The following is a 13790-nucleotide window of genomic DNA, read 5'->3' as shown; positions in this document are numbered from 1 at the left end:
GGCGCATGCCTTTAATCCCAGCACGTGGGAGACAGAGGCAGGCAGATTTCTGAGTTCAAGGCCAGCCTGGTCTACAGAGTGAGTTCCAGGACCAGCCAGGGCGATACAGAGAAACCCTGTCTCGAAAAAAACCAAAATAAATAAATAAATAAATATTAAAAGAGGAGAGAAGAGGAGGTCAGTCTCTTCGACATATGCATGTTATCTGGTGATGTGGCTGCTTTTGAGTTATCTCTGTTTCTTACTTAGTAACTGTTCACCTATACTCATTTGTAACTTCAATTTAAAATACACACTGGGGCTAGGCATGGTGACACATGCCTTTAGTATTTTTGAGGCAGAGGTTGGTGGATATCTGTGAGCTCCAGAGCAGCCAGGCCGCCTTAGGGTTCTGTTGGTGTGAAGAGACACCATGACCAAGGCAACTCTGATAAATGCAAACATTTAATTGAGGCTGCCTTATGGTTTCAGAGGTTTAGTCCTTTATCAACATAACAGAAAGCATGGCATTGTGCAAGGAGATATGGTGCTGGAGAAGGAGCTAAGAGGTCTACATATTGTTTCGGGCAGAGCCTATGCAAAGATTTCAGAGACTACCCCCACAGTGACACACTTCTTCCAACAAGGCCACACCTCTTGATAGTGCCACCCCTGTGGGCCAAGCATTCAAACACAAGAGTCTATGGGGACCAAACCTATTCAAACCATCACACAGAGCTATGTAGAGATCCTGTCTCAGAACAAAAACAAAAACAAAAATTCAAAACTAATCTGTTTGACATTGATGATATTGTTACTTTGGTCTTTACACAATACTTGCTTATTGATACTTAAAAAGTTTTGATTTGTAATTATTGCTATAATATAGGCAAAATTGGAAATAATAAACTAGTATTACTAAGGATCTACTAAACTTGACTAGGAAATACTGTCATACAAGATAGAATTTAAAGGAGCACTCTGGTCCTCGTATCAGAAAAAGAGTTTAATCCTGCCAGGCAGACAGGATGAACTTCGTTAAAAGCTATGGTAATATTTTACATTTTAAATATCACCATTTGTTCAAACAACCAAATTTTAGAATGTCTGTCTATGTGAAACATGTGCAGATGGATTTCTGCTTCGGGTTATTTCCCTTTTGTGCATTAGCCAGGACCTGACATGCACTATTAAAGTTTTTCCTTTATTAATCTCTAAGTGGTGGATTGACTTTTCACTGGAAAGGCATATTCTATTTCATATGTAAAACCATACAATTTATGAATAGTTCACTTATTTTCCAATCTGAATTTTTTTGTTATGTATCATGTACTATTTCCGGTATAATACTGAATAGAAATGTTGAATCAGGTAGACATTTCTCTTATTTCCAACCCTAGGAATAAAACAGTCTTCCACATCTAAATAAAGTTTTAAAAATTTTATTTTTTAGTCCTTTAGATTGAATATTTTCCTACTTCTGGTATTTTGGTAGCTTTTATAGCTACATGAAAAGTTAATACTTCAACAGCTAATGGGGTTATCTACAGTAGTCTGGAAATGGTTTGAATATATTCAAGGAATTATGTGTTTGGAGCCTCATCTCCAGTGATGATAAATGTCTAACCCTACTTTCCTTGAGTGTTGGGATTGTAGGCATATGCTAACAAGTCCAGTGTATCCAGTGGTCTGTATCAAACTCAGAGCCTTGAGTATGCTAGGCCAATTCTGTAGTGACTGAGTTACCTCCCACAATGCTCCAACAAGTTCTTTCCTTGGAGATTAGTTTACCTGTCTTTCTGAATGTGTTGTGTCTATAATGCTGTTTGGATCGGTACTTGTGATGGTTACAAAGACGCACCCAATGTCTTTAAACAGCTCCACTATGAGTACCAATTTTTTGTTCTTCTCTATTAGTCAGTTTTATTGTGGAGGATGTAGTTCAGTTGTAGAATGTCTACCTAGCATGTGCAAGACCCTAGGTTCCATCCCCAGCATTACTAAAAGGAAAAGCATGCACACTTTAGTCACAAAATCATTTGTATTACTATAATGGAAGACTGAACTGAATTAATTTTATAAACAGGTTTTAGAACTTTAGCATCCAAGACTAGAAATTCAAGACGAGAGTCCTAAATATTTGACCTCTGGTAAATAATAAGAGTATATTAAGACAGTACATCTGGAAACAAGGTCAAAGGGAGTGATTTGGGCACATACTTAAAAGAGCTTAAGGGTCTAATGAGTACCACCTTGAGGGCAGCTGCTCTGTGATTTGGAAAATCCAGTTTTGTCTAAACAGCAGCAAAGAAAAAAAAAAAAAAACTCAAGAGTAGAACACTTGCTGAATGAATTAACAGGAACACTGATCTTCAGAACTGGGAAAAGAACTCAAGGGGATCTCAAAAATCTTTTTACAGTATCTTATTTGTGTGTGTGTGTGTGTGTGTCTGTGAGTATATGCCTTATGAGTGTGGGTGGCCACAGAGGTCAGAATCATCCGATTACTTGGACCTGGAGTCACAGGTGGTTATGAGCTGTCTTTAAGAGTGCAGGGGTCCAAACCTGGGTCTTCTGGAGAGTTCCAAGTGCCCTTAGCTGCTGAGCCTCTGGCTTGTTATCTCAAAAATCTCTGAGGCTGCTTCTCCTTCCACAAGGTCAGAAAGGTTCAAAGGCAGAATCATTTCTCGGAACATCAGAGTTATTGTCTATAGATGTCCAGGGCCATTCTGGGATCCTTCAAGTTGAACCAGGAAGTAAACTTACCACAAAGAAAGCCTTAAGGTCTGATCTCCTTACTGATGAATTGTTACCAAATATCCAAAACCATAACAATCTTAAAGAAAACAATAGCAAATGGATCCCAACAGCATGTACATCATGATCTTGTTGGGTTTATTATAGGACGAAAAGTTTTGTTCAACATACAAAAACCAATGTAATAAAACCAATAGACACAGAACAAGGGAGACAAACAAGACAAAAAACAAAAGACGAAACAAAAAAACAACCAAAACTTGTAGCCACCAGGTGTCGTTCCTAGGGAGCCAACCACTTGTTACAAGAGAATTTTATTATTTATATGTGTGGATGTTTTGCCTGCTCGTGTGTCTGTGTAATGCACGTGTGCCTGGTGCCTATGGAGACCAGAAGGTTGAGTCACTGGAAGTGGAGCTACAGTGGGTTGTGAGCTGCCAACTGAGTACTGGGAATCTAACCCAGGTCCTCTGAAAGAACAGCCACTGCTCTAAACTGCTGAGCCCACCTCTCCAGCTTCCAATTTCTCTCTTCTTCTACCCTTACATAGGTTCTAGGAACCAAACTTAGGTTATCAGGCTTGTGTGACAAGGACTTCACTTAATGAGCCATTTGTGGGCCTTGCCATACTGATTTTTAAGACAAGAAGATCTCTCATTGGAACCCTGAGCCTGCAGAGTCGGATAAGCTGGCTGTCTAGCGAGGCCCAGTGCTAGAATCAAGTATTGGTCACTGCCATGCCTGGCTTTTTACGTGGGTGCTGGAGATCAAAGTCACGTCCTCTCATGCTTGCTGACTGAGCCATCTCCAGACTAGAGGACTGCACTCACTGGTAACATGACCTCACATACACACATCATAAAGAAGCATGTACAAACGGGAGAGTGTTGGTGATGAACGAGGCCAGCAAGTAGCAGGATATAGGACTGATATAAATCACTTATATTTATATAGTAACAATTACTAATTAACAAAGCAAACAAATCCACAGTAAAGTTAACAAAAGTGTAAAACTTTTACACTGAAAAACAACTCTGCTGAAAGCACTTTGGACTAAATACAGAGCAGATCCCAGGTTTCTGGGTCAGAAGATTTCGACAGCACAGTTCACATCAGTCTGGAGACTCAATGCACTCTCTACCTAGATGCCAGTGTCTGGAGGCTCAGCATGCTTGCTACCCAGATCCCAACGTCTGGAGGCTCAATGTGCTCGCTACCTCAATACCAGTGGTCTTCCTGAGAGCTAGAAAAGCTGATCCTAAAATTCTTAAGAGAATGCAAAGGGTCTAGAGTAGACAAAATATTCTAGGTAAAAGATGAATAACTACATGACTCAAATGTAGATTTAAAAACATCATCCAAGTCTCCACCATACTACCCTGAATGTGCCTGATTTTGTCTGATCTTGGAAGAAATAAGGCTAGACATATAAAAGAAAAGAGAATAGAGGTAAGTGCAGAGAAATAAATTCGCACATCTATGATTAGTGGATTTAAAAAAATTCAATGGAGAAAGAAGTCTTTTAAATAAGTTATCCTGGAGTATCTTGGTTATTTATATGAAGAGTGAACTCAGAACCCTATTTCACATATGTATTGTAAGAACTAAATTTTCTTTTCTTTTTTTTTTTTTTTTTTTTTTTTTTGAGACAGGGTTTCTCTGTATAGCCCTGGCTATCCTGGNACTCACTCTGTAGACCAGGCTGGCCTCGAACTCAGAAATCTGCCTGCCTCTGCCTCCCGAGTGCTGGGATTAAAGGCGTGTGCCACCATGCCTGGTGGAGGTTTTTTTTTTTTTTTTAATGTGCTTTGTTTCTAAAAGAATAAGTGTGCTGGCTAGTTTTATGTCACTTCACACAAGCTGGAGTTATGAGAGGAGGGAACCTCAGTTGAGAAAACAACTCCTTAAAATTAGGCTGCAGGCAAGCCTGTAGGGAGTTTTCCTAATTACTAACTGATGGGGCACAATCCAGCCCATTGTGGATGATGCCATTCCTTGGCTGGTGGTTCTGGGGTCTGCAAGAAAGAAATAAGGCTGAGCAAGCCAGTAAACAGCACCCTCCATCAGCTCCTACCTCCAAGTTCTTGCTTGAGTTCCCATCCTGACTTCCTCCAAGGAACAGAGATGTGGAAGTACAAGCCAAATAAACCCGTATGCCAGGAATGTGTGTGCATGCCTGGAATTTCAGCACTTAGGAAAAAAACAAAACAAACAAACAAAAAAAAAACCCAAAAATCTGTGGCAGGAAGATTCCAAGTTTGGTGCAAGCCTTGGCTAAAAAGTGAGACGGTTTCAAGAAAACAAAAATAGACTGGTGACACATGCCTTTAATCCTAGCACTCTGGAGGCAGAGGCAGAAGGATCTCTGAATTTGAGGTCAGCTTGCCTGGTCTATAGAGCGAGGTCTATGACATCTAGGGCTGTTAAACCAACCAACCAACCAACCAACTAACCAACTAACAAACCAACCAACCAACCAACCAACCAACCAACCAACCAACCAACCAACCAAATAATAAACCCAAGAACCCAAACTGAACCAAAAATAAATTAAACAACAGGTTAAGTATATTTCATGCACATACATAACAGACACATTATCTCAGTGAATGTATTATATATGCTTAAGAATATATGTTGTGTTATAGTTGAATGAAGGCTACCTGTTTGACCCAGCTGGCCAAAGTTCTGCTATATCTTTACCGTATTGATCTGCTTATACCATCATCCATCTGTTCTCATGCAGTGCCCACTAAGAAATACACATGAAATATGTGGAAAAATGGGATGATGTACATACTTTTATTTGAGATATTACTGGTTAGCTAATAAATGCCAAAAATCGATATATAACAGCTGGCCTTAAGTAAAGTAGTTTATATACTGATATTGGTTGTTATTTTTCTTTTGGGATTTTCTATGCACATAAAAATACTTCCAGGATAGTCAAATCTAAGACAACTTTTAGGTAAGAGGAAATGTAAAACTTACAGGGTATCTGATGTTCTTTTATTGCTTCTGAGCACCGGGTATGCACATATATACAAGCAGGCAAAATACTCATATACATTAAAATAAGTCAATCTTTTGAAGAAATATTAGTAGTCTATTTTTAATACAACCCCTTTATATTTTACAATTAGATATATAATATTATATACATAACTACATATTCGATAATAATCTTCAGAAAAATACCTACAATCCATTTGTCTAGACAGGTTTAACAATAAAAATAAATAAAAATAAAAAGATTCTTATTTCTCAGCTGCAAACAGTGAATATGTACATGGATGATGCTGAAGTCTAAGGTTCTTATTAAATTAGAGATATTTAACTTTGCTCCATGCCAGCCATGAGCGACAATGCAAGAGATTCCACTGTGGGAAGAAAAAAAAAGAGGTTAAAAATTAGTTCTAAATATGTTTAAATGCTTGAATAAGTCTGCAGTGAATTTAAAACTTAAAAGTATTTAAAGTTATTTTTTAAAAATTAAAATACCAGTGTTTTAATATATAATAAAGACAACATTTGTTAATATGAATGGAAAAGGTTGATGACATTTTTATCTTAGATCTTTTAATCTTAAAAAAAGCTTTTCATTGAACACAGTATTTATTCTACATGGTATAAATTCTGGGTTAGCTTACAATTCAGTGCCATATTCTAATCTAGAGATGGNATCTGCTTCTATAACCTGGCCCAGTAAACATAGACAGATGCGCCAATGGTACTTAATGTTGCTTAAACAGACTGCAATACTTTCTCACATTTGGCCATTTTAAATAAGTGTCTAACGGTCAGAAAGTACACAAATGGAGAGATGAACACTATTGTTATTATTATTTGTTTTTTGAGACAGACTTTCTCCGTGTAGTCCTGGCTGTCCTGGAACTCGCTCTGTAGACCAGGCTGGTCTCAAACTTATAGCCTGCCTCTCCCTCATGAGTGCTGGGATTAAAGGTGTGAATCACCACCATCTCCTGGCTTGACATTATATTTGACATTCTTTACCAAAAAAAGGAGGGATGGGCAGAGATACCACTTAGTCTATCTCAACATACTAAAAACTCCCCAATAATTCACTCCACAAATTTCTTATCTCCTTCATACCCTATGTTCTGAACTGTAAAAATCCACATTTCTTTATGAGAGGCAGTTGTAGAAGTTCTGAATTTGCTAAAAAATGTCATTTAGAAAGTAATAGTTACAAAGGATTCATATGATAGTCAAGAGTGAGAGATCAACTCTCCGAGCTGCTACATCTCAGTTTTAGAAATCCACTGGAATAAAAGGCACACGACTAAGGAGATCTTTAGTTTTAGTGATACCCATACGCTATTTACCCATCCCATCATAATTCTGCAGAACCAATTCAAATCATTACTAAGTATTTCCCAGTTTTGAAATGGAAAAATCCCAATTCACCATGTGATTAGTAACAAATATTGTTACTAATATACACATAGATTTAGGTACAATGAAATTGGAAGGCAGTGACAACGTAAGAGGATGTACTCACAGTGGGGAAAAGATCCTCTACAGACAGCTTTATTTAAGATGGTTACCAGAAACATGTGGCAGTTTTTAAAGTCTGATTCCATTTTCTCTATAGATTCCATTCTAAGAAAGAAAGCAAAGTTCACGTATATTAAGGAACTAGTAATAGGCAGGCTATAAAATTCTCGTTGGAATAATTTCTAAAATCCTACAGGCTAACTAATGATCATAAAATAGGAAATACTGCTTTACATTAATTTGTATTATTTTTCATAGACAGAGTCTCATATTGGCTAGGATTGACAGGAAATTAATGTGCCTAGGCTCCCAAGTAGCTAGCTAGATGCATATCCTACCTTTCTTTCTCCTTGTAAGACAAAAGTTTCTCTATGTAGCCCTGGTTGTCCTGAAACTCGCTCTGTAGACCAAGCCGGCCTCAAACTCAGAGATCCAAAACAGACACAGGAAAACACTTCATAATATGTTCATGTTGTATAGGGGGGGTTCCTCCAAATTGACACATTCCTTGATATCACCCCCTACACACAGCTTACCGAGAGGGGAATGCCAGGAACTCATGAAGTAAATAAAATCACATGGTGGGAAGTGGAAACTAGAAAGCTCCCCACCTTTACAGAAGGTAGTAAGTGCTAGTGGAGGAGACCCTGCCCAGAGGAGGGACAGAGACGAGACTGTCAACCTGGAGGCAGGTCCTCAAGAGGGATCCTGGAATGGGATGATGCTTTGATGAATTGTCACCCAATCCTTATGACCCTTTTGCTGGCACAGCTGATATATTTTGGTTATTCTTGGTCTTCTAAGTGACCTATCATCCATATTCCTTTTAATAACCTGTGTGTACCCATGGGCTTACCAAGTTTGTCTCTGGTGTATTTATTACTTTGCTGTCAGTTTCCTTTCTGGGGTGTGTGTGTGTGTGTTCGCAGCTCATCAACCATCTCTGGCAGTTATCTCCCTAAAGCCAACAAGCCCTCCTCAGCCTTACCACAGTAATTACTTAGAGGCAAATTTCATAAAACACAAACCTTTCATAAATATTGCTGTGCACAGAGCCTTTAACGCCTGACCCTACAGCCTCCCCTTTCTAAACAGGCAAACATTTATTTATGCCCCCATACCAGCTCTGAAAGGCTTAACGTCCTCATCCCTGCTTTTTGCTGACAATTTGTTGGAGAAATGAAAACGTTACTGAAATGAATCCAGTAGAGCATCTGGATTAGTGATCCCTCACCTAGGTGTTAGAGATTAAGGTAGCTGTGTGTACTTTGAGGGGACATATAGTCAGGGAGGTGTCTATTTTCTTGTTTTATGTTGTGGGGAATAGAACTCAGGACATGGGCCATTCTAGGGAAGTGCTTCACCACAGAGCTACACTCCTAGCCTGTTTTTTTTTTTTTGTTTTTTGTTTTTTTTGTATTTACTATTATTGTGCATGTCTGTGAGTAATGTGTGTGTTTATGTGTGTGCCAATGTGTGTGCCACTACATGCATGATGATGTCAGCGGATAGCTTTACGAAATGAGTTCTTTCTCCACCTTTCTGTGGGTTTTGAGGCTTGAATTCAGGCTGTCAAGCTTGCGTGGCAAATGCCTTTATGTGCTGAGTCACCTCACCAGCCCACACTAGTGTTTTTAAACCTTCACTTAGGAATGTCCTCCCTGTCAAAAGGCTCCAGTTTAAGGTTCTACATGACAGCAGCTCTGAGGTGAACTTTTGTCCTCTTGATTAACATGGACTAAACAGACTGTTATAAATCCTGCTCAAGGGTTGGAGAGGTAGCTAAGTGGTTAACAGTGTTTGCTGTGCAGCTGTGAGGTCGAGAATTTGGATCCCAGCATCTACACAATAACCTCTCATATGCCTGAAACCACAGTTTGAGGAGGGAGGAGACAAAAGGCTTGCTGGGGTTTACTGGCTTCCAATCTGGCTGAGAAAATTAAGTCCCAGGTTCAGGGAAAGATTCTGTCTCAGAGGAGTCTGTGGAGAATGATAGAGAAGATACCCAGACCCCTCTTCTGGCCTCCATGTGCAAAGGGACATGCATCCTCACAAATTTGTGTGAGTATACTCCTCATACAAGCACACAAGAAAACCTCTAAGCCACAAGACATGAAGCTTTATTTCAGCAAATTATCATTGCATGTATTTTATAAAGGAGACCGAGGCTAAGCAATGAACTATATATTCAAATTGACATAGAAGATAGCCGGGCTGGTAGTGTAGTCCAGTAAAGCATTTACATAGCACACGTGAGTAAGGTACTGAGTTCAAACTCTAGCACAAACACAAACACACAAACAAACAAACAACAACAACAACAAAAACTGGAGATGTTCCTGTAGACTGGCTCTTTTCTGTTTATTGACTTTAAGTCGTTTGCCTTTCTAAATGACACAAGTGAAAAAATAACATACACATCATCTTTTAGAGCTTGCAAATATAGAAATTTGGAAAGTAACCCAGCATGATACCCATCATTTACTCTAAATGTTTCAGCAGGTGTGAGGTGGTGGGGCTTATGGTCCAGAGTTGGTCCTCCTCAGAAACTGCTGAGGAGGTGAGTCACAAGGGCGTTATACGCTGCCCTTTAGACTTCTCCATGTTTGAATGTACATACAATAAGAAATTGAGTCATGCAAATAATCTAAGAATGTTTGCTTATTTTTTTTAAAGTTTTATTTAATGTATATCTGCATGTATACCTGCATACCAAAAGGGGCATCAGATTTCATTATGAGATGGTTGTGAGCCATCTCATATGGTTGCTGGGAATTGAACTCAGGACCTTGGGAAGGGCAGCCAGTGCTTTAACCGCTGAGCCATCCCTCCAGCCCAAATGTTTGCTTATTTTAACTGAAAGGCCTTAGTTTTTTTAAACTGCTTGTGCCTTATAAGAAAACTGACTTTCCTGATGCTATCGAGTTTAACTAAATTCTATGTACTGCTGGTACACAGAATTGAACTCCAGGTCTTATGCAGAGTAGGTAAGCCAATGAACTACACTTTTAAATTCATAGTCACAGTGTTATGTGAACCATTATCAGATTGGGGGTGGAAAGACTCCTGAAATGAAGCTAGTTAGAAATGGTCACAATACAGGTTCTCACATAGCACATACTTACTGCCAAGCCCCTAGGCCTGCCTGCCAACCTTCTGCAAACATGAGCGCCAAGTTCAACACTTTCATGATGGCCTCTTTCACGAAGCTGACCTAAAGATCAATGTTTGAGATAAAACACGATGGGCTTTGTATCTATGGAACAATGACACCAATACTTTTGCCTAACTTAAGTCACGAGAAGAGTACAACATTCCAATGACTATCTTTATGTATAAGGAAGGTGTGAGGTTCTGAACCAAGCCCACATGGGATGTAAATCTGCATTCCAGGATGGCAGACTTTCATTCTTAAATGACTTTAGATTCATCAGTGCACCGGAGGCAGAAGTCCCAACGGTTGCAAAACTATTCAGTTCCACATATTCATAATGAATTAGTACACTTTCATTGCCTAACTGAAGACTTTTTCCAGTTCTGTATACTTCTATTTTTCTTAAATGTAATTGCTGGTAGTGGGGCACACATTTATAATCCCATCCAACCTAGTTTTTCCTAAAAATAAGATTGTGCATGACAGTAGTTTTAGAATTAAACATTCCACAGTGGAAAGACATTGCCACATGCCTAGATTCCTTTCCTCCCCACTGTTATACCTGAGATGGTATTTTACGTACCTTTTCTCTCAGCAGACATCGATCATGGATGGTTGACAAATACCTGTAGTGAATTTTAATCAACTGATCTAAATCTTTGGCTTCCTCAACTTGATGCTGAAACTCCAGCCCTGTACTGTGAAGAATCTTGAATGAGAAAAAAAAGAGACAAGAAGTTAAATTAGCACCCATTTATTTGTGCAGGTCACATGGTCGCTAGTCCTAGGATCCTCTTGTTTCTGCCTCCTTCCCTAGGTCTGTGCAACCACACGTTGATTTTTTTTTTTTTTTTTTTTTTTGGTTTTTTGAGACAGGGTTTCTCTGTATAGCCCTGGCTGTCCTGGAACTCACTTTGTAGACCAGGCTGGCCTCGAACTAAGAAATCCGCCTGCCTCTGCCTCCCAAGTGCTGGGATTAAAGGCGTGCACTACCACGCCCAGCTCACATGTTGATTTTTAAGACAGGGTTTCTCTGCGTAGTTCTGGCTGTCCTAGAACTCACTTTATAGACCAGGTTGGCCTTGAACTCACAAGAGATCTGCCTGCCTCTGCCTCTAGAGTGCTGGAATTAAAGGAATGCACTACCAGCTTCACATGTGGATTTTTATGTGGGTTCTGGGTACCCAAACTCAAACTCAGTTATTAATAACCATAGGTTTCATACATTGTTGAACAAATATTTCTACCACTGAGCTATAGTATATGTACAACCCCTAGTACCTTTCCTTAAAAGCTTGTTTTTCTGAGCCCTAGACAATGACAGAACCAGACTCTGGGATAGTCATTTTGAACACAAAATGAATACCTTCCCTTAGAACAGATTTCTTAAAGGAAAGGGAGTTCAACAACCAAACCAAACAAAAAAACACTGAAAAATATAAAATGTTTGTTATAACCTAAGTGCCATTTTTACAATACAAACAACTTCAATGAATTTTGATACGTTTACACAATACAGTATTGGTCTTTCTCTAAGAGAAACTTTACTTTAAATAGAAAAGTAAAAAAATGAAGCTCCCACTTATTCATTCCTTCATACAATTAAGTGCTTTGAGCTGGCTTTGTGAAGGCTGCTGGTACTGTAATCAGGTACTCAGCAAAACTCAGCCACATTCTCACACTGGGTTTAAAGTCACTGCATCCCAACAAGAGGAGTTTAGAGCTGACAAGCCTTGGGGCATGATGAAAGACACTTTGTTGACTCTAGTACTCTAATGCTCTGTACTGAATGAGTGGTCCTCTAATGCCGTATCTGAGAACTGCATCGGAACTGATTGTCAGGAGAACGTTTGTCACATGGACTTGTGTGTAGTAAGTATGCATGTCAGTCTTCACTTTTATTTACTGAGGGAGGTCTCTTTGCCTCCCTGGGCTGGAATTACAAGCAGGTTACCACCACATTTGCTGGGTGTTTTTGTGTTCTGGAGAGCTGCATATCAGTCCTCATGTGTATGCAGTAAGCACCTTAATCACTGAGTTGTCTCCTTAGCCGACCTCTTCTTTTAAAAAAGTATATAATTCAGTTGAACCTCTTCCTTATATATCACCCTTGCCAAGGATTTGGGCTATTATTAAATATTGATGCCATTTTCCAGAGACAGCTATCACCAGTAATGAAATTTAGTGGGCTGCTGGGCAAGTTAAAGAGGAGCTTTGGTGTGCTCATTCTTATGGATGTAGATAAGAACTAGTCCCTGGACACAATGCTGGTTTGTGTGAAGGCTCAGACACAAATGGGGCATTTACATTATAGCCCCCAACCCCCACTAAGGCAGGCACCATCACAGAAGAGGCGGGGTAAAGACTATGAGACCAGGTGATCAGGGAGGACAGAGCCAAACTGTCTAATGGAAATGACAGGACCGCGCACTCAGGAAGCACACAGCAGCTGTGGGTACCTCCATAAGATCAAGCCTGTTGTCATTCTAGCACAGAGACTCATGAACTCCCACCTTTAACTGAAGAGCTAAGGACTTTTGGGAGAGAGACTATATTATCTCTCACTGATATGTTTTTTTTTGAAATTATTTATCTTTTTTTCCATAATCTCAAAGTATTCTGTGACTCTTGTTTAGCTATAAATACATGATAAATGTTGTCTTTGAACTACCACCTACACAAGACAAAAGAACAGAGAAGATAGACGGACAAATACCAACCCTAGTCATGATGTAGTTGTGTAAACTATTCACAAAGTGCATGAGCTTCACTCTTAAGAGAAACATGCGATGAATCTGCTGTCTTAATGACTCTTTTGGTGGTCCAAACTGGGAGGGTGTGTCCTGATCACGTAGAATGTCTTCCTTTGCTTGGGATCTTTCAGCAGCATTACCCAGTTCTACAGATGAGTGAAAGGACAAAATGAGCACACAGGGAACTGATTGAAAGCCACTGCCCCCTTACGAGAGATAAGCGATGAGGCAGCAGTGTGGCTGGGTACCTAACACGGGCATTTCCATGCCTTGGGAAGATAAATACCAGGTTATACCAAGCTGTAGCTCCGTTGCTCTAGTAACTGCCTAGCATACTTGAGGCTCTGGGTTAACTTCCCAGCACTGAATAAACCAGTTATAATGACACACATCTGTTAATCCTAGCACTGGGGAGACACAGGGAATACAGATAAATAATAGATTCTTGTTATCACCACTGAGTTAGAAAAAAACCTGTCAGACCTTCACTAAACTTTTTGCATGACATAAGAATAGTCAATTCCTAGCCAGGCACTCGGGAGGCAGAGGCAGGCGGATTTCTGAGTTCGAGGCCAGCCTGGTCTACAAAGTGAGTTCCAGGACAGCCAGGGCTATACAGAGAAACCCTG

At 39.7% G+C, this 13790-nt stretch overlaps 1 protein-coding gene across 1 annotated transcript in view; it reads right to left on the bottom strand.

Annotated features, from left to right (window-relative positions):
- Positions 1 to 5519: 5519 nt before the first annotated feature.
- The window catches only part of Tubgcp5 (tubulin gamma complex associated protein 5), a 39429-nt gene continuing 31158 nt past the window's right edge, over positions 5520 to 13790 (bottom strand). Inside the window, exons 18-22 of the mRNA XM_021219736.2 lie at positions 13129 to 13307; positions 10992 to 11117; positions 10380 to 10468; positions 7259 to 7359; positions 5520 to 6116 (exon numbers count right to left, since the gene is read on the bottom strand). Coding sequence (XP_021075395.1) covers positions 6070 to 6116; positions 7259 to 7359; positions 10380 to 10468; positions 10992 to 11117; positions 13129 to 13307 — 542 coding nt within the window. The 3' untranslated portion in view covers positions 5520 to 6069. The remainder of the gene's footprint in view (positions 6117 to 7258; positions 7360 to 10379; positions 10469 to 10991; positions 11118 to 13128; positions 13308 to 13790) is intronic.

The sequence above is a fragment of the Mus pahari genome, chromosome 1 (assembly GCF_900095145.1).
Source record: "Mus pahari chromosome 1, PAHARI_EIJ_v1.1, whole genome shotgun sequence".
Classification (NCBI taxonomy): Eukaryota; Metazoa; Chordata; class Mammalia; order Rodentia; family Muridae; genus Mus; species Mus pahari.
Note: the sequence above shows the minus strand (reverse complement) of the source record. Positions and strands in the feature narration are given on the sequence as shown.